Raw genomic sequence first — 21,169 nt, forward strand, 5'->3', positions numbered from 1 at the left:
TTGTTGGGATAATTTTGATGTTTGTTATATATCGAACGAGCTTGGGTTACAGGTGTCATATAGAACGAGCTTGGGGTTACAGGTGGTCATATCGAACGAGCTTGGGGTTACAGGTGGTCATATCGAACAGCTTGGGGTTACAGGTTGATGGATGTTGCCTGAAGACCCAAGAGTATTTTCAGACCATATAGTTCTGACAATATGCTGTAGCAGAGTCAGGGTGAAATTTCCCTTTAAGCATGACCAGCCTCTAGTGGCCTGGGCCTGTAATAGTAGGTTGTTTTCTCTTCAGCTGTGCTGAAATACTGCAGTAGTTAGCTATCCTGGCAGACACTGAGGTCCTTCTGCTGCTGAGAAATATCTTTATCTTTCTAGGGATTTTAGCATTCTATTTTTCATGTGGCTCGTATATATATATATATATATATATATATATACGTGGCAAAAGAAATTAGGTTCTATTCAATGATGTATTTGCCGCATGTGACAAATAAAGTTGGATTTGTTTTGTTGTGCAGCATTTGAGTAGCAAAGCAAACACATCAGTTCTGTTTACCCACATTGTATAGTCAGAGTCTTACAGGGCAATTAGTGAATACTTGGAGGGCACTATGGTGTGAAACGCTGAGCTATAGTCAATGAACAGTATTCTCACATAGGTGTTCCTTTTGTCCAGGTGGGAAAGGGCAGGCCATCTGTTGATCTGTTGGGGTGGTATTTGAATTGGAGCGGGTTCAGGGTTTCTGAGATGACGGTGTTCATGTCAGCCATGATCAGGCTTTCAAAGTATTTCATGCCTACAGATGTGAGCGCTACGAGGCGGTAGTCAATTCGGCAGGTTAGCTTGGCGTTCTTGGACACAGAGACTATGGCGGGTCTGCTTGAAAACCAGAAGTATATAGACAACTGCTCGTCAAACATCTCATTCCAAAATCATTAATTGTCACTGTCCATGAGCTTGTTTCCACCCCCTCCAGGTGTCACTAATTATCCCCGGTGTATTTATACCTGTGTTTTCTGTTTCTCTGTGCCACTTCGTCTTGTTTGCCAAGTCAACCAGCGTTTATCTCCTAGCCCCTACTTTTCCCCAGTCTCTGTTTTTTCCAAGTCCTCCTGGTTTTGACCCGTGCCTGTCCTGACACCAAACCCGCCTGCCTGACCATTCTTCCTGCCCCGACCTCGAGCCTGCCTAACACCTTGTACTGTTTGGAGACGGACATGGTTACTGAACCCCTGCCTGTCCTGACCTCGAGACTGTCTAACGCTCTGTACTCTTTGAACTCTGACCTGGTTTATGAACTCTCGCCTGTACCCGATCTGCCTTTTGCCTACCCCTTGGGTTATAATAAATATTAGAGCTCAACCATCTGCCTCCTGTGTCTGCATATGGGTCTCGACTTGTGCCCTTATATTAATATGGTGTTGGTCCCCCCTTTGCTGCTATAAACAGCCTCCACTCTTCTGTGAAGGTTTTCCACTAGATGTTTGAAAATTGCTGCAGGGTCTTGCTTCCATTCAGCCACAAGAGCATTAGTGAGGTCTGATGTTGGGCGATTAGGCTTGGTTCGCATTCGGCATTCCAATTCATCCCAAAGGTGTTTAATGGGGTTGAGGTCAGTGCTAAGTTCTTCCATACCGATCTCGGTAAACCCATTCTTTATGGACCTCGCTTTATGCACTGTGTTTTTCAAATCAAATCACATTTTATTGGTCACATACACTTGGTTAGATGATATTATTGAAAGTGTAGCGAAGTGCTTGTGCTTCTAGTTCTGACAGTGCAACAATATCTAAGAAGTCATTTAACAATTTAACAATTCCACAACAACTACCTAATACACAGTGACCAGTGATCCATTTGTTAGATGGGGAAATTATTTCAAGTCATGTATCTAGACAGCAGCCTCTCTGTGTTAGTGATGGCTGTATAACAGTCTGATGGCCTTGAGATAGAAGCTTTTGTTCAGTCTCTCGGCCCCAGCTTTGATGCACCTGTACTGACCTCGCCTTCTGGATGGTAGCGGGGTGAACAGGCAGTGGATCGGGTGGTTGTTGTCCTTGATGATCTTTTGGACTTCCTGTGAAATCGGGTGCTGTAAGTGTCTTGAAAGGCAGGTAGCTTGCCCCCAGTGATGTGTTGTGCAGACCGCACCACCCTCTGGAGAGACCTGCTGTTGTGGGTGGTGCAGTCGACGTACCAGGCGGTGTTACAGAATGCTCTCAATTGTGCATCTGTAACAGTTTGTGACGGTTTTAGGTGGCAAGCCAAATTTCTTCAGCCTCCTGAGGTTGAAGAGGCGCTGTTAGGCCTTCTTCACCACACTGTCTGTGTGAGTGGACCATTTCAGTTTGTCTGTGATGTGTACGCCGATGAACTTAAAACATTCCATCTTCTCCACTACTGCCCCGTCGATGTGGAAAGGGGGGGTGCCCCCTCTGCTGTTTCCTGAAGTCCATGATCATCTCATTTATTTTATTGACATTGAGTGACAGGTTGTTTTCCTGACAACACACTCCCAGTGCCCTCACCCCATACCTACAGGGCTGTCTCGTTGTTGTTGTTGATGATCAAGCCTACTACTGTTATGTTGTCTGCAAACTTGATGATCAAGTTGGATGCGTGCATGGCCACACAGTCATGGGTGAACAGGGAGTACAGGAGGGGGCTGATCACACACCCTTGTGGGGCTCCAGTGGTGAGGATCAGCGAAGTGTAGATGTTGTTTCCTACCTTCACCACCTGGGGGCGAACCATCAGGAAGTCCAGGACCCAATCACACAGGGCGGGTTGAGACCCAGGGCCTCAAGCCTAATGATGAGCTTGGAGGGTACTATGGTGTTGAATGCTGAGTCAATGAACAGCATTCTTACATAGGCATTCCTCTTGTTCAGATGGGATAGGGCATTGTGATGGTGATTGCATCTTCTGTGGACCTATTGGAGCGTTAAGGTGACAGGTAAGGTGGAGGTGATATGATCCTTGACTAGTCTCTCAAAGCACTTCATGATGACAGAAGTAGGTGCTATGGGGGGATAGTCATTTAGTTCAGTAACCTTTGCCTTCTTGGGTACAGGATCAATAGTCGCCATCTTGAAGCATGTTGGGACAGCAAACTGGGATAGGGAGAGATTGAATATGTCTGTAAACACATCAGCCAGCTGGTCTGCACATGCTCTAAGGACGCGGCTAGGGATACCGTCTGGGCCGGCAGTCTTGCGAGGGATAACTAATTTAAATGTCTTACTCACACCGGCCTTGGAGAAGAAGAACACACAGTCCTTGTGAGGCTGCTTCGGTGGCACTGTATTTTCCTCAAAGAGGACAAAGAAGGTGTTTAGTTTGGCTGGAAGCAAGACATCGGTGTCGTGAAGTGGCTGGTTTTCTTGTTGTAGTCCGTGATTTCCTGTAGACCCAACCACATACGTCTCGTGTCTGAGCCATTGAATTGCTGTCATGCTGAAACAGGAAAGGGCCTTCCCCATGGGTGGAAGCACAGAATCGTCTACAATGCAATTGTATGCTGTAGCATTTCGATTTCCCTTCACTGGAACAAAGGGGCCCAGCCCAAACCATGACAAACAGCCCCAGACCATTATTCTTCCTCCACCAAACTTTAAAGTTGCCACTATGCATTGGGGCAGGTAGTATTATCATGGCATACGCCAAACCTAGATTCGTCCTTCAGACTACCAGATGGTGAAATGTGATTCATGACTCCAGAGAACGCATTTCCACTGCTCTAGAGTCCAATGGCGGTGAGCTTCACACCACTCCAGCCGATGCTTGGCATTGTACATGGTGATCTTAAGCTTGTGTGTGACTGCTCGGCCAGGGAAACCCATTTCACGAAGCCCTGGATGAACAGTTATTGTGCTGATGTTGCTTCCAGATGCAGTTTGGAACTCAGTACTGAGTGCTGCAACCTAGCGCTTCAGCATTCAGCGGTTCCGCTCTGTGAGCTTGTGTGGCCTACCACTTTGTGGCTGCCCTGTTGTTGCTGCTAGGCATTTCCACTTCTCAATAAGAGCGCTTACAATTGACCGGGGCTGCTCTAGCAGGGCAGAAATGTGACAAACTGACTAGTTGGAAAGGTGGTATCCTATGATGGTGCCACTTTAAAAGTCACTGAGCTTTTCAGTAAGGCCAATTTTTGTCTATGGAGATTGCATGGCTATGTGGTCGATTTTATACACCTATCAACAGGTGTTGCTGACATAGCCGAGTCCACTAATTTGAAGCGGTGTCCACATACTTTTGTATATATAGTGTATTACAAGCTGGGTCAGGGAGAGCATGAAAATGTCAGTGAAGACACTTGCCAGCTGGTCAGCTCTTACTATGAGTATGCGTCCTGGTAATCGGTCTGAATGTTAAACCCAGGTCTGATAAATAGACATAGCCTATATCCTAATGTAGCTACACCACCTTGAGGTGAGGTCCTCAGAGCTCTCAAATACAAACAGCTTCTTTCAAAACAAGGAGGGAATCATCTGCAACCATCGATGCAGCAAGAAACAATGATAGGCTAGGTATCTACAGCTCTGTCAGAACATCTTTGTTCTTTAAAGATAATGTGTACTTGTGAACTGTGGAGGGGAAAAGACAACCAAAAGAGGAGAGAGGTTGAGAAAGGGTGAGATGCCAACTTTGAACAGAGCTGTTTGAAGAGATCTTCACGTGTTGTGAACCGTATGTAGAAGCAGAAATATGGACCATGTTGACCACAGCTTTTTCTCATATTCCTTATTGAGGATCTTAACTCAAGCCAGTTTGCTACAGCAGGAAACAAATCCTGCAGCAACAGGAAATGTGAATTATTATGTGGAATATCATTAATGGACATTTTTATAGGGGTTTGTAATATTTGTGTTGTGGAGAAATGACCAGGCAGGAGACGGGAGTACAGTTAGTTCTTCGTTTAGTCAAAACCTCTCGTGCTCTACAGTTCCCAGCACAATAGTGCGCATGTGCATTTCCTATTAGGTGTAGTAACGTAACACTGCTGTAATACATTACTGCTTAGTAACAGCATAGTAACTAATATAAACAGATGTAGATCCCAGATACTACAGGGTTGAAACATTTTCTGTCAGGGCAATTTAAGTCTGAAATTTCAAAGTGGAAATTACTAACTTTAGAAGCCTTTTTAAAAACATAAATACAGTACAAGTTTGCATTTCCTGCTGTACAGGTAAATTGTTAGCAACAAAAGAGCAATAAAATGAATATCCTACATCTGTACATAAGAACATTATCTTCATCCAGTAGACCATATCAGGTGTATGAAAAGTATTTCTGGTTTCATGTTGCTATTACTGGTTTTATGTTACAACAGCAGCTTGTGAGATGCACAGATTCAAATCCATATTACAATATAGAGGATCTAACGGAGAAAGATTGAGTTGAGCTGAGCATGGTACAAAAAGAGACTCTTCACGTAAAGATGGATATTACCATAAATATAGACAATGGATTATAAGGGAAGTTGAGGTGGAATGTGTCTTTCATTAATGGTTTCATTTGGATCCTTTGTGGATTGATGTTTTTTTTGTGCAAATTTCAACGAGCTATGTTTATGCAATGTGATTACATTGATAAAATCAGTCAGAGTAAAACATAGACTTTGACTATTAAATATTTTTCACTCAAGGAATTTGAACGTTTTCTGTTCCTGTAGTCCTGGAAAACTATTTTAAGTTCTGTTGTGACAGTGAAATGTACTAAATCAAATGACATTTTATTGGTCACATACACGTGTGTAGCAGATGTTATTGCGGGTGTAGCGAAATTCATCTTTCCTTCGATCCTGACCAGTCACCCAGTCCCTGCCGCTGAAAACATCCCCACAGCATGATGCTGCCACCACCACGCTTCACCATAGGAATGATGTGTTAGGAATATTATGAATAACTGACTAAACAATATGCTCATTTTAAATAGAACTGTAACTAAGTAAACTTATACTCTGTTTTATTATATCTGATTAACAATATGAGTTCATAAGAAGGGATTATGTGGTATGAACAAGGAGTAATTAAATATAACGAACACCATTCCAAACTAGTCTGGAGAGGAATGGGTTGTGGGTTAAGAAAGCAGATAGGGTTGTTAACCTATGGTTGAACAGGCGAAAATTAGCTCTGGGGTGTTTTAGATAAGGCAGTGAGCGCATTCCTAGGTTTTCTGTTAATTAGAACTGTCAGCTAAGTGGTGATCGATAATGGTGAGGGATCAAGAGTTAATTCAGTTATGTTGTGTGTCCTGTGTGTGTGTGTTAGTGAGTTGGAATTAACTTTTAAACTCACTTAATTATAGGTCGGGAGGAGGGGATTCATTCTAGAAGCAATGAAATGACATCATGTTGTTGTATATAAACTGTTGCTCGTGGTAACGTGGCAGCGCGCTCCGAGAATAAATACTGTAACCTATTATTGATAAGACTGGTCTCCGTCTATTTTATGCAAACAAGAATCTTACAAATTCTCATAAAATAGATTAAGGGAATTAAATTAATGAAAACATATTGGAATAATTAAATTACAGTAACATGATGCCAGGTTATCTCGAGACGTGACGCTTGGCAATCAGTCCAAAGAGTTCAATATTGGTTTCTCATGGTCTGAAAGTCCTTTAGGGAACTTTTGGCAAAGTCTAAGCGGGCTGTCATGTGCCTTTAATTGAGGAGTGGCTTCCGTCTGGCCACTACCATAAAGGCCTGTTTGGTGGAGTGCTGCAGAGATGGTGTTCCTTCTGGAAGGTTCTCCAATCTCTACAGAGAAATTCTAGATCTCTGTCAGTGATCATCGGGTTCTTGGTCACCTCCCTGACCAAGGCCCTTCTTCCCCGATTTCTCAGTTTGGCCGGGCTGCCAGCTCTAGGAAGAGTCTTGGTGGTTCGAAACTTCTTCAATTTAAGAATGATTGCAGCCACTGTGTTATTGGGAATCTTCAAAACTGCAGAAATGTGTGGATAACCTTCCCCAGATCTGTGCCTTGACACAATCCTTTCTCTGAGTTCTACTACCAATTCCTTCGATCTCATGGCTTGGTTTTTGCCCTGACGTGCACTGTCTTTGTGAGACTCAGAGTTGGTGAAACAGCCATTTTCACGTTTGACGGTGAAACAGCCATTTCCCCACCTGTGAAGGTAAACATTTCACTTTAGCCAAAACTAAGCAAATCACTTTTTCGACAACAATATGTACCTTCAGACATTACATCAGGTGTGCAAATGTTCAATACAGCAATTTAGTGATTTTAGACGTGACTTGTGAAGCTGCAGAGATGATTAATAATGTGAATGTGTTAGGAGTTCTCCAAAACAACAGCACCATGAAGTATGGACACAGGCTACAGTTTGAGTGCAGCAACTCTAGTCACATTCTGAAGGGGGTCGTAGAGCTTCAGCTTACGAGAAGACATTGATTCAACCAGTGTGTGCTCAGTGTGAAGTTAGTGGTGCTGGGGATGACATGATCAAGTTCACTATAAAGAAACATAACGTATATTTTTAACAATATCAAAGCAGCCAGACAATATCTAGTAAAATGTCCTTGTGGTCCTTGCCAAGTATTTCAACTGCATCATCGTTACTGAGTGTCATAGATGTGTTCTTTGCATTCTACACATTGAGGCAGGAATATTGACCTTCAATTCTCATATGCAAGAAAAAGTTAAATGTAACATTGTGTGTTTTGTTTAGTTGGTAGGTTAATGTGAGGTAAACCCTGGCATGCTCTCAAGGTGTAGAAGTGGATAATACGGCTTGACGGGAAAGGGTTGTCTTGCTGGAACAAACATAGCTATGTCAATAGACAGTAAACAGACAGGTTTATGTGAGGTTTATGTCAGTACACATTTGTTCAGCATATTTGGTGATTCATCAATGACCTTACAAATGGAGCTTATCATCATTACAATCAACATTCAAAGTATTTGCTACCTGTCTAAATGTCTTTCTATCTCTAAATCTATGCTCTTCAGATTAGATATGTCTCTGTATGGCTGACCAAATGATTTGCACTTTTAAATTTGTTTTGATTTGATTTGCTCAATTAATTAATAGACTGAACCAATGCAGTTCCTACATTGAGCATTTTCCTCAGTGTTTCCCCTCCCCGCAATGTAGGTTTGATTGAATTCTAGTATTTGGGTCAGTCCCCCTGGACAGTGGTTCTCTTCAGTTCCCCCGGTTCTACTCCTTCCATTTTTACTGCATCTACCATTTGATCAACATGAAATCATCTCTGACTCTGCTGTGTCTGGTGGTATGGGTGAATGTGGATGCTTCATCAGCTCAGACTGGTAAGGATGTGTTTTCAATCACTTTCTCACATGCTTGCAGTGCCCACATTGTGTTAGTATTCATCAGTTGCTGGGGGGGGTGAAGGTTCTATCTGCTAAAAGAAGATTCTGAGATAATTGGTTTTAAAACTTCAAACCCTCATTGGTTTGAATGGTGTTAGCAAATTAGAGTATTTAGAGTACTATATAGGTAGAGAACATTGAACAGAACAAGGCTGTGTCAATAACAACATAGAACATTGTAGTGCCAAGCTCTCTGTTTGTCTAAAGGTTTTTCCTCTGCTCCTCTGTCAGTGTGCAGTGGACCTCTTCCAAATGTGCCCGATGCCAGGGTCACTGAGGAAAGCATCAAAAATGAGTACAAAGAGGACGACATTGTCCTTTTTTCCTGCAACTTTGGCTTTGTACCAGCAGGCAGAATAAGTTATCAGTGTAAGAAGAATAAGTGGGTGGTGGTCCGTCAGGGGAAATGCAAGCGTGAGTATTTCTTTCAATGTTATAGATTCAATATTGTTGTAATACATTTGACATTTTAGTAATTTAGCAGACGTTCTTATCCAGAGCGACTTATTGTTCGTGCATTTATTTTAAAGGGATAGTTTGGGATTTTGTCAATGAGGGGAAGTAGATAATGGGTCTCACTGCCAAAATCCCAAACTATCCATTTAAGGTAGCTATGTGAGAACCCAACATTATCAGTGCTAGTATGTTCATTTTTCCTCAACAAAATAGCTATAGTTGCAGTTATGATTAGCATAACCCCATAATAGCTTAGTTAAACACTCTAAAAGATCTGTTAACATATCACTTTCTTACAAACTGTATCATGATCTTGTTTTCCTGTGGTTTCCTGACATCTAGCTAAACCATGTGAGCTCCCTGATGAAACTGCCAATGGCCACTACAGCATCCACGCTGGAGATGACTTTGTCTTTGGAACCACTATCAAATACACTTGCAATGACGGGCAAGTTTTTTTTTAAAGATTGAAGTTCGTTATTATTTTTGATATATTTTTTTGTTAATAGCCCCCACTCCAATAGCCCTGTGTCCTCCCATTCCAGCCTGCCTAGTATGGGTTGAATCCAGCCCGTCTAGTATGGGGTTGAATCCAGCCCGCCTAGTACGGGGCTGAATCCAGCCCATCTAGTATGGGGTTGAATCCAGCCTGTCTAGTACGGGGCTGAATCCAGCCCGTCTATTACGGGGCTGAATCCAGCCCATCTAGTATGGGGTTGAATCCAGCCCATCTAGTATGGGGTTGAATCCAGCCTGTCTAGTACGGGGCTGAATCCAGCCCGTATAGTATGATGTTTAATCCAGCCTGTCTAGTCCTGGGCTGAATCCAGCCCACCTCGTATGGGGTTGAATCCAGCCTGTCTAGTACGGGGCTGAATCCAGCCCATCTCGTATGGGGTTGAATCCAGCCTGTCTAGTACGGGGCTGAATCCAGCCCGTATAGTATGATGTTTAATCCAGCCTGTCTAGTACGGGGCTGAATCCAGCCCATCTCGTATGGGGTTGAATCCAGCCTGTCTAGTACGGGGCTGAATCCAGCCCATCTCGTATGGGGCTGAATCCAGCCTGTCTAGTACGGGGCTGAATCCAGCCTGTCTAGTACGGGGTTGAATCCAGCCTGTCTAGTACAGGGCTGAATCCAGCCTGTCTAGTACGGGGCTGAATCCAGCCTGTCTAGTACGGGGCTGAATCCAGCCTGTCTAGTACGGGGCTGAATCCAGCCTGTCTAGTATGGGGTTGAATCCAGCCTGTCTAGTACGGGGCTGAATCCAGCCTGTCTAGTACGGGGCTGAATCCAGCCCATCTCGTATGGGGTTGAATCCAGCCTGTCTAGTACGGGGCTGAATCCAGCCTGTCTAGTACGGGGCTGAATCCAGCCTGTCTAGTACGGGGCTGAATCCAGCCCGTATAGTATGATGTTTAATCCAGCCTGTCTAGTACGGGGCTGAATCCAGCCCATCTCGTATGGGGTTGAATCCAGCCTGTCTAGTACGGGGCTGAATCCAGCCTGTCTAGTACGGGTCTGAATCCAGCCTGTCTAGTACGGGGCTGAATCCAGCCTGTCTAGTACGGGGCTGAATCCAGCCTGTCTAGTACGGGGCTGAATCCAGCCTGTCTAGTATGGGGTTGAATCCAGCCTGTCTAGTACGGGGCTGAATCCAGCCCATCTAGTATGGGGCTGAATCCAGCCTGTCTAGTACGGGGCTGAATCCAGCCTGTCTAGTACGCGGCTGAATCCAGCCCATCTAGTATGGGGCTGAATCCAGCCTGTCTAGTACGGGGCTGAATCCAGCCCATCTAGTACGGGGCTGAATCCAGCCTGTCTAGTACGGGGCTGAATCCAGCCCATCTAGTACGGGGCTGAATCCAGCCTGTCTAGTACGGGGCTGAATCCAGCCCATCTAGTACGGGGCTGAATCCAGCCTGTCTAGTACGGGGTTGAATCCAGCCTGTCTAGTACGGGGCTGAACTTAGAACACTGCTAAATACCACCTAATCACTTTACTAATGTCTGTAGTTATCAGATTATGAGCAAAATGGACAACAGAACCTGTATGGTGGCAGGATGGAGCAACCACCTGCCCTTATGTGAAGGTAACCATGTAGTCATTGAATATTATAAACTGGGTAGTTCGGCTCATGGATGCTAATTGGCTTAAATCTGTGATATATCGTACCGTTTACCATGGGTATGACCCCCGCAATAACTTTTTACTGATCTAACGTTAGTAACCAGTTTATAATAGCAAAAAGGCACCTCTGGGGTTTGTGGTATATGGCCAATATACCACGGCTAATAGAAGTATCCAGGCTCGCTGTGTTACATCGTGTCTAAGAACAGCCCTTAGACGTGGTATATTGGCCATATATCACACCCTCTCAGGACTTATTGCTTAATTATAGTATATACAGAATAACGCCTTACTTACTTTTTACAATGCACATTACACTGTAACTCAGAGGGTTCATGAAGTTATAGACTGTACAACACCCTGCAATATGATCTTTCTCCGTAGTGGTGAGTTGTGTCCCTGAGGCTACAGATGGACGGGTGGTTGTGAGCGGTCTGCCAGATGATGATGGTGTTATACAGTACGGTCATGAGCTCAACTTCAGCTGCCCCAACCCAGCACACCAGCTGAAGGGAAACCCACAGGTAGTGTGTGCCGCGGGGGGGATGTGGAACAACCGTTTCCCAACCTGTGAAGGTAAACATTTCACCTTAGCCAAAACTAAGCAAATCATTTTATCGACAACAATATGTATCTTCAGAAGTTACATCAGGTTTGCAAATGTGCTATACAGCAATTTTGTGATTTTTCTATTTTTTCCCTCCATAATAGATGTGACTTGTGAAGCTGCAGAGAAGATTAAGAATGTGAACGTGATAGGAATTCCCCAAAACAACACCATGAAGGTTGGACACAGGCTACAGTTTGAGTGCAGCAACTCTAAACACATTCTGAAGGGGAAATCAGAGGTCACCTGCTCAGTCAATGGACAGTGGAGTCACTCCATTCCAATTTGTTATGGTAAATTGTATGTTTATTGATTTGACACATTGTTCCACTTCCCAATCAAGTTACTTGTTTTAAGTAGATTTACAATTATCTCCAACTCACAAAAAATGTAGCAAAATAACGCATTTTGGAAAAGCCAGGAACGTTTTCTGGAATACTATTCTTGCTTGGAAAATAGCAGCTTGGTACATTTCATCACTAGTATTTCTCTGATGTCACCCATGTCTTCCTAGAGCCCAAGGATTTCTGTGGACCACCTCCACATGTCAATAACGGAGACAGAGACAGAACCAGAGAACGCTACAGAAATGGAGAATCAGTTCAATATGTCTGCCAGAAATACTACATCCTTGATCCCCCTTCAGCGTACAAGACGTGTTGTGACGGGATCTGGACACGACCGATAACCTGTCTGAGTAAGTTCTCTCTAAAATAACATTGGCCCAGTTCCTACCCAATCGTATGCTAACTCCCCCTTAACGATCGGTAAGGATGAATTCCAGGAATGTAAATCAAGATCAATTGATTAATTACTATTTAAAAATGCATTCTGAGTTGAAATGTAACTGTTGAACCATGCTCCTGAGGAATTGACAAGTGACATTCCTCAAGGATCTAGGGGTATAGTGATATCATTCATTAAAATGAAAAACAAATCATTTTCAGTGGCCCTTGAAGGACACATTCACACACTGATTTCTGTACCATCTTCTCATTTCAGAACCCTGCACTGTGGATGAAGAGCTGATGAACACACAGAACATCCAATTTAAATATCCTCCGGAAGATCAAAAAGTCTATGCCACACATGGAGATCATACCACTTTTAAGTGTACTGGTCATCTTAGACTGAGCCCAGGTAGTGTTGGTTTTCATCAGCAGTGTATAAATGGGGTCATGAACTTGCCTCATTGCCAATAGTGGCTTTGTCTTACGTGAAGAGATGGCCACTTGCTTGCGGAAAGATTGCTGCTTTCATCAATATAATAGTCTGCATCATTTCCAATCCCACATATAATTTTTGGGTAAATATATATATCCATATACATACATATTCACATATATACAGTGGGGAGAACAAGTATTTGATACACTGCAAATTTTGCAGGTTTTCCTACTTGTAGATGTCTCATAGGTACACTTCAACTGTGAGAGACGGAATCTGAAACAAAAATCCAGAAAATCATATTGTATGATTTTTAAGTAATTCATTTGCATTTTATTGCATGACATAAGTATTTGATACATAAGAAAAGCAGAACTTAATATTTGGTACAGAAACCTTTGTTTGCAATTACAGAGATCATACGTTTCCTGTAGTTGTTGACCAGGTTTACACACACTGCAGCAGGGATTTTGGCCCACTCCTCCATACAGACCTTCTCCAGATCCTTCAGGTTTCGGGGCTGTCGCCGGGCAATATGGACTTTCAGCTCCCTCCAAAGATTTTCTATTGGGTTCAGGTCTGGAGACTGGCTAGGCCACTCCAGGATCTTGAGATGATTCTTACGGAGCCACTCCTTAGTTGCCCTGGCTATGTATTTCGGGTCGTTGTCATGCTGGAAGAACCAGCCGTGACCCATCTTCAATGGTCTTACTGAGGGAAGGAGTTTGTTGGCCAAGATCTCGCGATACATGGCCCATCCATCCTCCCCTCAATACGGTGCAGTCGTCCTGTCCCCTTTGCAGTAAAGCATCCCCAAAGAATGATGTTTCCACCTCCATGCTTCACAGTTGGGATGGTGTTCTTGGGGTTGTACTCATCCTTCTTCTTCCTCCAAACACGGCAAGTGGAGTTTAGACCAAAAAGCTCTATTTTTGTCTCATCAGACCACATGACCTTCTCCCATTTCTCCTCTGGATCATCCAGATGGTCATTGGCAAACTTCAGACGGGCCTGGACTTACGCTTGCTTGAGCAGTTTGACCTTGCGTGACCTGCAGGATTTTAATCCATGACGGCGTAGTGTGTTACCAATGGTTTTCAAATCAAATCATCAAATCAAATTTTATTTGTCACATACACATGGTTAGCAGATGTTAATGCGAGTGTAGCGAAATGCTTGTGCTTCTAGTTCCGACAATGCAGTAATAACCAACAAGTAATCTAACTAACAATTTCAAAACTACTGTCTTATACACAGTGTAAGGGGATAAAGAATATGTACATAAAGATATATGAATGAGTGATGGTACAGAGCAGCATAGGCAAGATACAGTAGATGGTATCGAGTACAGTATATAGATATGAGATGAGTATGTAAACAAAGTGGCATAGTTAAAGTGGCTAGTGATACATGTATTACATAAGGATGCAGTAGATGATATAGAGTACAGTATATACGTATGCATATGAGATGAATAATGTAGGGTATGTAACATTATATTAGGTCGCATTGTTTAAAGTGGCTAGTGATATATTTTACATCATTTCCCATCAATTCCCATTATTAAAGTGGCTGGAGTTGAGTCAGTGTCAGTGTCAGTGTGTTGGCAGCAGCCACTCAACGTTAGTGGTGGCTGTTTAACAGTCTGATGGCCTTGAGATAGAAGCTGTTTTTCAGTCTCTCGGTCCCAGCTTTGATGCACCTGTACTGACCTCGCCTTCTGGATGATAGCGGGGTGAACAGGCAGTGGCTCGGGTGGTTGTTGTCCTTGATGATCTTTATGGCCTTCCTGTAACATCGGGTGGTGTAGGTGTCCTGGAGGGCAGGTAGTTTGCCCCCGGTGATGTGTTGTGCAGACCTCACTACCCTCTGGAGAGCCTTACGGTTGTGGGTGGAGCAGTTGCCGTACCAGACGGTGATACAGCCCGCCAGGATGCTCTCGATTGTCCATCTGTAGAAGTTTGTGAGTGCTTTTGGTGACAAGCCGAATTTCTTCAGCCTCCTGAGGTTGAAGAGGCACTGCTGCGCCTTCTTCACGATGCTGTCTGTGTGAGTGTACCAATTCAGTTTGTCTGTGATGTGTATGCCGAGGAACTTAAGAATTGCTACCCTCTCCACTACTGTTTCTTTGAGACTGTGGTCCCAGCTCTCTTCAGGTCATTGACCAGGTCCTGCTATGTAGTTCTGGGTTGATCCCTCACCTTCCTCATGATCATTGATGCCCCACGAGGTGAGATCTTGCATGGAGCCCCAGACCGAGGGTGATTGACCATCATCTTGGCCTTCTCACCAAGCTGCTTGCCTATTGTCCTGTAGCCCATCCCAGCCTTGTGCAGGTCTACAATGTTATCTCTGATGTCCTTACACAGCTCTCTGATCTTGGCCATTGTGGAGAGGTTGGAGTCTGTTCGATTGAGTGTGTGGACAGGTGTATTTTATACAGATAACGAGGTCAAACAGGTGCAGTTAATACAATTAATGAGTGGAGAACAGGAGGGCTTCTTAAAGAAAAACTAACAGGTTTGTGAGAGCCAGAATTCTTACTGGTTGGTGGGTGATCAAATACTTATGTCATGCAATAAAATGCAAATTAATTACTTAAAAATCATACAATGTGATTTTCTGGATTTTTGTTTTAGATTCCGTCTCTCACAGTTGAAGTGTACCTATGATAAAAACCTCTACATGCTTTGTAAGTAGGAAAACCAGCAAAATCGACAGTGTATCAAATACTTGTTCTCCCCACTGTACATACACATACCTATATAGATATACATACTTTTTTAAAGAATATATGTTTATTATTCCTTGCAAACCCTACCACCCTTCCCCCAATTGGAGTAAACTAATAAAAAGTTAGGCTTCTACCTTCAGTTTATACATCTCATACACATTTTACAGACACAATCTTTTACAATAGTTATATTTTGTTTGTTTTTAGTCCTTCCTCTATTTCTGATGTCCATCCAGTTTGATTCCTATTTGTAACTGTGCTATTTCACAAATTTATGAACCTATATCCATTTACAGACCTCGAATGTTTTATATTGGCTATCATGTTATAAGTCCCACCCTTCAGCTCCATTCAACCCCTCCCATCTATCTCTCAACATCATCCATTTTGGATTTCTATTTGCCATATATTTTTCAACTATGCTGTGATGCTTCACAAAAGTACTGAACCTTTCTATTCTCATAGCTTCTACAGATTGTACATTAAAAATAAACATGTTTGCTAATATAATTATTATATTATTGATTGACTGACTATGGCTTTTCAAATCACCCGGTATTGCTATCTGCAGCGTTAGTTCTAGGCAAATATTGCAATTCTTCAGCCATTCCTGGACCTGTGTCCAAACACGAGCTACATATGGACAATACCAAAATACATGATCTAATGACTCTGCCTCCAAGCAGCAGAATCTGCAGAGCTGGGAAGATTGTATCCCCCATATATATAACATTTTATTTGTTGCAAGAATTTTGTATAGTTTAGTTTTGAATCTGGCGTTGTTTTGCGTATCAATTCATAAACCATGTGCCATGGAATGGGTACATCGAAAATCTCTTCACAACTATTTTGCAATTTATATGGCACAGCTGTCAGTTTTTTGGTCCTTAAATGAAATTGGTATATGCTTTTATTTATCACACTTTTCGTTAAACATTTATGTTCTTTAATACAGGGCTGACATACAAGTTCCTTACTTTTTTCCCTTCTACTTGCCTCTTCCATTTTTGTGGTAATGCTGCAATTAATTGGTTGTAATTTTGGGTAGAGCAGACATTTCCATATGCCTGTTTTAGCTGCATGTGTGACATAACTCCACCAGTCCTATTTATGATATCATTCACAAAAATTATACCTGTGTTTTTACTGCAGTGAAGGTTTGATTAAATTCTATATATTGGAGTTTTCCAGTATTTTGAGTCAGTCCCCCTGGACAGTGGTTCTCTTCAGTGCTCCCTGGGGGCTGGAACTCTGTAGACAAACATTAACATTAACTGTTTATTTATCTTCTACTCCTTCCATTTTTACTGCATCTACCATTTGATCAACATGAAATCATCTCTGACTCTGCTGTGTCTGGTGGTATGGGTGAATGTGGATGCTTCATCAGCTCAGACTGGTAAGGATGTGTTTTCCTTCACTTTCTCACATGCTTGCAGTGCCCACATTGTGTTAGTATCCACCAATTGCTCTGTAAGACTGACTAGACTGTACAAAGTGAGCAAACGTAACTGATGTGTTTACTTTGCTACGTTTAGCTACTATTGTACATCATCATAGGGAAACAGCACATTACTCTTCTGATACGCAGGGAAAGTGACGACAATTTCTGCCTTCAATTCCATATTCACTTTTTATGTTTTTGACAGGACTTCAGGAATATAAACTCAGCAAAAAAAGAAACGTCCTCTCACTGTCCACTGCGTTTATTTTCAGCAAACTTAACGTGTAAATATTTGTATGAACATAACAAGATTCAACAACTGAGATATAAACTGAACAAATTCCACAGATGTGACAAACAAAAATGGAAAAATGTGTCTGTGAACAAATCAAAAGTTACATTCAGTATCTGGTGTGGCCAATGACAAGTGATACTGACCTGAGAAATAGTTTGTCAGCTTTAATGTGCATTTGTTAGGTTAACATCTGTAAATCTTATTCTGTTGTACTGTAGCCTTGTAAAGACTCATGGAGACAACGTGTCATCTCTTTTGGACAACTTTATTGTCTTGAAAAAGGCAAATCACAATCATAACAGTTGTCCACTTATATTACACCTTCAGGTAATGAATCACACAGCTGGGAGATACAGGAGAATATTCACACATTATAGAGCGTGTCGGTCTAATCCTGAATGCTGATTGGTTAAGACCGCATTCCAGCCGGTGCCTATTCCACAAGCTACCACCGGCTAAATCTATGATGTTAAAATGCCTATTTACTCTGTTTCACTGACTGCGCAATCCACTGTCTCATCAGCCCAGCCAGGCAATTTATAAACTTGATAGAAGGATATTCACACAATCACATCACTTTGTACTAATACAACAAATGTACCATTTTAGTCTAGCTTTAGATAGCTGTACTGTTATTATAGTGAAGCTGAGACTGATATGATTTGAAAGATACTGTTATTTTGTTTCAATGATGCAATGTCAAATGTTGAAAAGACACATGTATTCCATTACTGGATGGCTCACATTTCTTCTAAATCTAAATTAAACAAGCGACAGACACCACAAAAGCAAATGGGTCTTCTCCTTGCATATAAAGGTGGCTTTGTACGGATTCTTGAAATTGATGGAGGGAACATCATGACTCTGTAGGAATGAAATCACATGACAAGATAATCAGTCAGTTGAGTAATACTGCTGATCACGACTACTATAGAGGAGAATCTGAGGAGTAATACTGCTGATCACTACAATTATAGATCAGAGTCTGTTGAGCAATCTGGCTGATCATTACTATTATAGATCAGAGTCTGGAGTAATTCTGCTGACCACTACTATTATAGATCAGAGTCTGGAGTAATTCTGCTGACCACTACTATTATAGATCAGAGTCTGTGGAGTAATTCTGCTGACCACTACTGTTATAGATCAGAGTCTGTGGAGTAATTCTGCTGATCACTCCTACTATAGTGGATATTAGACAGTGTTTAACCATGTGACCTTTTATCTGTGCGTCAATGATTAGATATATGATTCCTGCTTGATGTGATGTTATACTCCAACATGTTTCTGTTATGCTTCACTGATAAGCCAAAACATGCTGTTCATAATACTGTTTATAATGCTGTGTATAATACTGTTCATAGTACTGTTTATAATACTTGACTTCAGACATTTGCTCTGCCTTTACTCCTACTACAGGTTTGTGTGATTATAAGACATGCCATTCTCCTGGTTAATTTAACTTACCCCTTATGTTCATCATCTACCTATGAATAACGATGGCTACCTAAAAAGCAAAGAACAAATGATTTTGGTTACACATAGTGGCCTCATTGAATATGATCAAACAGGTGGATTGATTTTCATAAAAAAAGGTTTAGATCAAAATGAGAAAATACTATCCATTTCTATTGTATTAATCTACAGTAGATAGCTCACAGGGCATCCTGGACTTATGCATTCCATATATTAGATGATGTTAAACTCTTAATGTTGAGAGAATTACTATCTTACACTGATGGGTGTTCCTTTACATGACATGAACTTACATATAGGTATGTGTTCTCCATACTGTAACTCTCCATCATCACACTTCACTTCAATTTTTTCTATATTTGGTAGAATTATCTTGTATTTATGGTAATATCCCTTTTTGCAATGAATAGTCCTTTTTTCACCATGCGCAGTATAATTTTTTTCGGGTAAATTCTGTAGATTGTACTCTGCAGCAAAAGTGGAAATCTCACAAGACCCTGAGGGAAATGAAACCCAGTAATTTTTTCATTAACTTAGTGTGCAGTAGATATTCATACATTTATATACACTTGACATGTAGATATAACACCATGTTCAGACCAGTTGAAAATAATGTACATACGTAAACACTTTGGAGGACTCTGCCATTTTCCATTCAGACATCTGATGCTGCCTGTGGAACTCAGTGTAAACTGTCTGTTGCATTGGTAGGACACCTCTGTAATTACACCATCAACATCTCTCTCTTGCTTGGTTAAATCTCCATTAGTAATGGGAGGAGGATCAGGACAGCTTGCTAGATTAAACAGGGATCATAATACCGTACCATGAAAATACATTACAATGATACACTACCATGATAATACAATACCATGACAATACAGTAGCATAATCGTGATTGTATCATCGTACTGTATTAAAATGGCACTATAGCAGGATAATACAGTACCATGATAATACATTACAATGAAACAGTACCATGATAATACAATACTGTAGAATGATACAGTACCATGATAATACAATACTGTAGAATGATACAGTACCATGATAATACAATACTGTAGAATGATACAGTACCATAATACAATACTGTAGAATGATACAGTACCATGATAATACAATACTGTAGAATGATACAGTACCATGATAATACAGTAAACGTATTTATAGATGTAAGACTTACCGTTACACTCAAATGGCATGTGCCATTCTCCATTCTTGCAAGTTGCTTTTCCTCCGGGGCCTTTGTATGGGCTAATGCATGTATAGTCTATTTGGTTCCCATTTTTGTATCTCTTCAGCACTTTGTCAATAATCCAAATTTGTTTCCCTGTGCCCTCAGGCTTACCACAGTACTCTGTAGGTGAAGCACAGCATGTTTGAACTATCAAATTACAGTTATGTACCAGAGACACAAAAGCGGCAGAGAATGACTGTATGGTTAGAACCATAGTCAATGGCCAATGTACAGTATATTCAGAGAATGTAACTGGGGCAATGTGTGAAATATACTGTAAATATGCACTGAAACTCATCCATTATCATATCTAGGAATACTACACTATAATGAATTATAGTAAAAAAACTACAGCAAACTGTAAATCAGAGATTGATATTTCTGTAATACCAAGCAAAGCCTTAACAAGGATTTCTGATTGTTTGAGGGGAGAAAAAGGGTACTATATGATATGGAACTTTTCATCTCAATGACCATTTAGATATCATTTTTTCCCTGTTTGAATAGGTGCTGTTCATAGTAGAGTAACTCTAAACTGAATTACTGCATCAGTTTCAAACAGTTATAAATACTTACGTTTGCATGTTGGTGGTGGAGTTGTCCAACTCCCATTTTCACAAGTAAGTTTTTTATGTCCCTCTATTTCAATGGACTTGCGACATTCATAATTCACTTCAAATCCCTCTCTATATTTATTTTGATACGGGATATTAACAATTGCATTTTCAACTTTAGGTGGAGGATCACATTGAACGCCTTGCGCTTCAAGAGAAAAAAATATTGCTGAAAGATTAGTGGGTAGAAAACATACACACAGTACAGACACAGAACTACTATCTATGTAATTACATGATATCATATGGGCTTCGGGGTCCTTTTCCCCAAACTATTCCAACATATAGTAAACATACATTGAAGGATGACTGGCCACTGTATACAATTAAAATCAAGTGATTGTTTTAAATGAACAAAACTATTAACAACTACTCACGTCTACAAGCTGGTAACGGTGTTTGCCATTCTCCATCCTTACATTTTATAGTCTTAGTTTCAGATGTGTATCCAACTTTGCAATCAATTGTAACAGTTTGTTCATTGTTATAGACTTCACTGTGAGGTACCTCTCTTGTGTTGGGAATGACAGGGATTCTGCCACATTGTGATTGATCTAGAGAGAAAGAGCATTGAGATTGAGTTTCAGACCAATATAGCCAAGTCAGAGGGAAATGCATTCTACTGTTCTTGATCTAC

At 41.5% G+C, this 21,169-nt stretch overlaps 2 protein-coding genes across 11 annotated transcripts in view; one reads left to right on the top strand and one right to left on the bottom strand.

Annotated features, from left to right (window-relative positions):
* The window catches only part of LOC109902885 (complement factor H), a 181,300-nt gene that overhangs the window by 133,100 nt on the left and 27,031 nt on the right, over positions 1-21,169 (bottom strand). For 6 of the 9 annotated variants that reach the window (XR_004202325.1, XR_004202326.1, XM_020499573.2 and 3 more), the window contains 7 exons: positions 20,910-21,086; positions 20,495-20,680; positions 19,865-20,038; positions 19,301-19,474; positions 18,972-19,175; positions 18,670-18,709; positions 17,449-18,066 (listed from right to left, as the gene is read on the bottom strand). Coding sequence is in view for 6 of the 9 variants with exons in the window: in XM_020499573.2 (XP_020355162.2) it covers positions 18,690-18,709; positions 18,972-19,175; positions 19,301-19,474; positions 19,865-20,038; positions 20,495-20,680; positions 20,910-21,086 (935 nt within the window). In the remaining 3 variants the exon portion in view is untranslated. Of the gene's footprint in view, positions 1-17,448; positions 18,067-18,669; positions 18,710-18,971; positions 19,176-19,300; positions 19,475-19,864; positions 20,039-20,494; positions 21,087-21,169 lie in introns of those variants that run through there. The other 3 variants (XM_031785539.1, XM_031785540.1, XR_004202324.1) reach the window with 2 other exon arrangements.
* Positions 8,170-12,792, top strand: LOC116353036 (complement factor H-like). Of its 2 annotated transcripts, none has more exons than XM_031785556.1 (8): positions 8,170-8,304; positions 8,599-8,781; positions 9,166-9,271; positions 10,841-10,917; positions 11,340-11,531; positions 11,667-11,855; positions 12,077-12,259; positions 12,565-12,792. In XM_031785556.1, exons 1-8 carry the CDS (start codon positions 8,235-8,237, stop codon positions 12,762-12,764), a joined length of 1,200 nt encoding a protein of 399 aa, XP_031641416.1. In that variant the 5' UTR covers positions 8,170-8,234; the 3' UTR covers positions 12,765-12,792. The 2 variants fall into 2 exon arrangements, with proteins under 2 accessions (XP_031641416.1, XP_031641415.1); XM_031785555.1 differs by having other exon boundaries at positions 8,190-8,304; positions 8,575-8,781.

The sequence above is a fragment of the Oncorhynchus kisutch genome, linkage group LG13 (genome assembly GCF_002021735.2).
Source record: "Oncorhynchus kisutch isolate 150728-3 linkage group LG13, Okis_V2, whole genome shotgun sequence".
Lineage (NCBI taxonomy): Eukaryota > Metazoa > Chordata > Actinopteri > Salmoniformes > Salmonidae > Oncorhynchus > Oncorhynchus kisutch.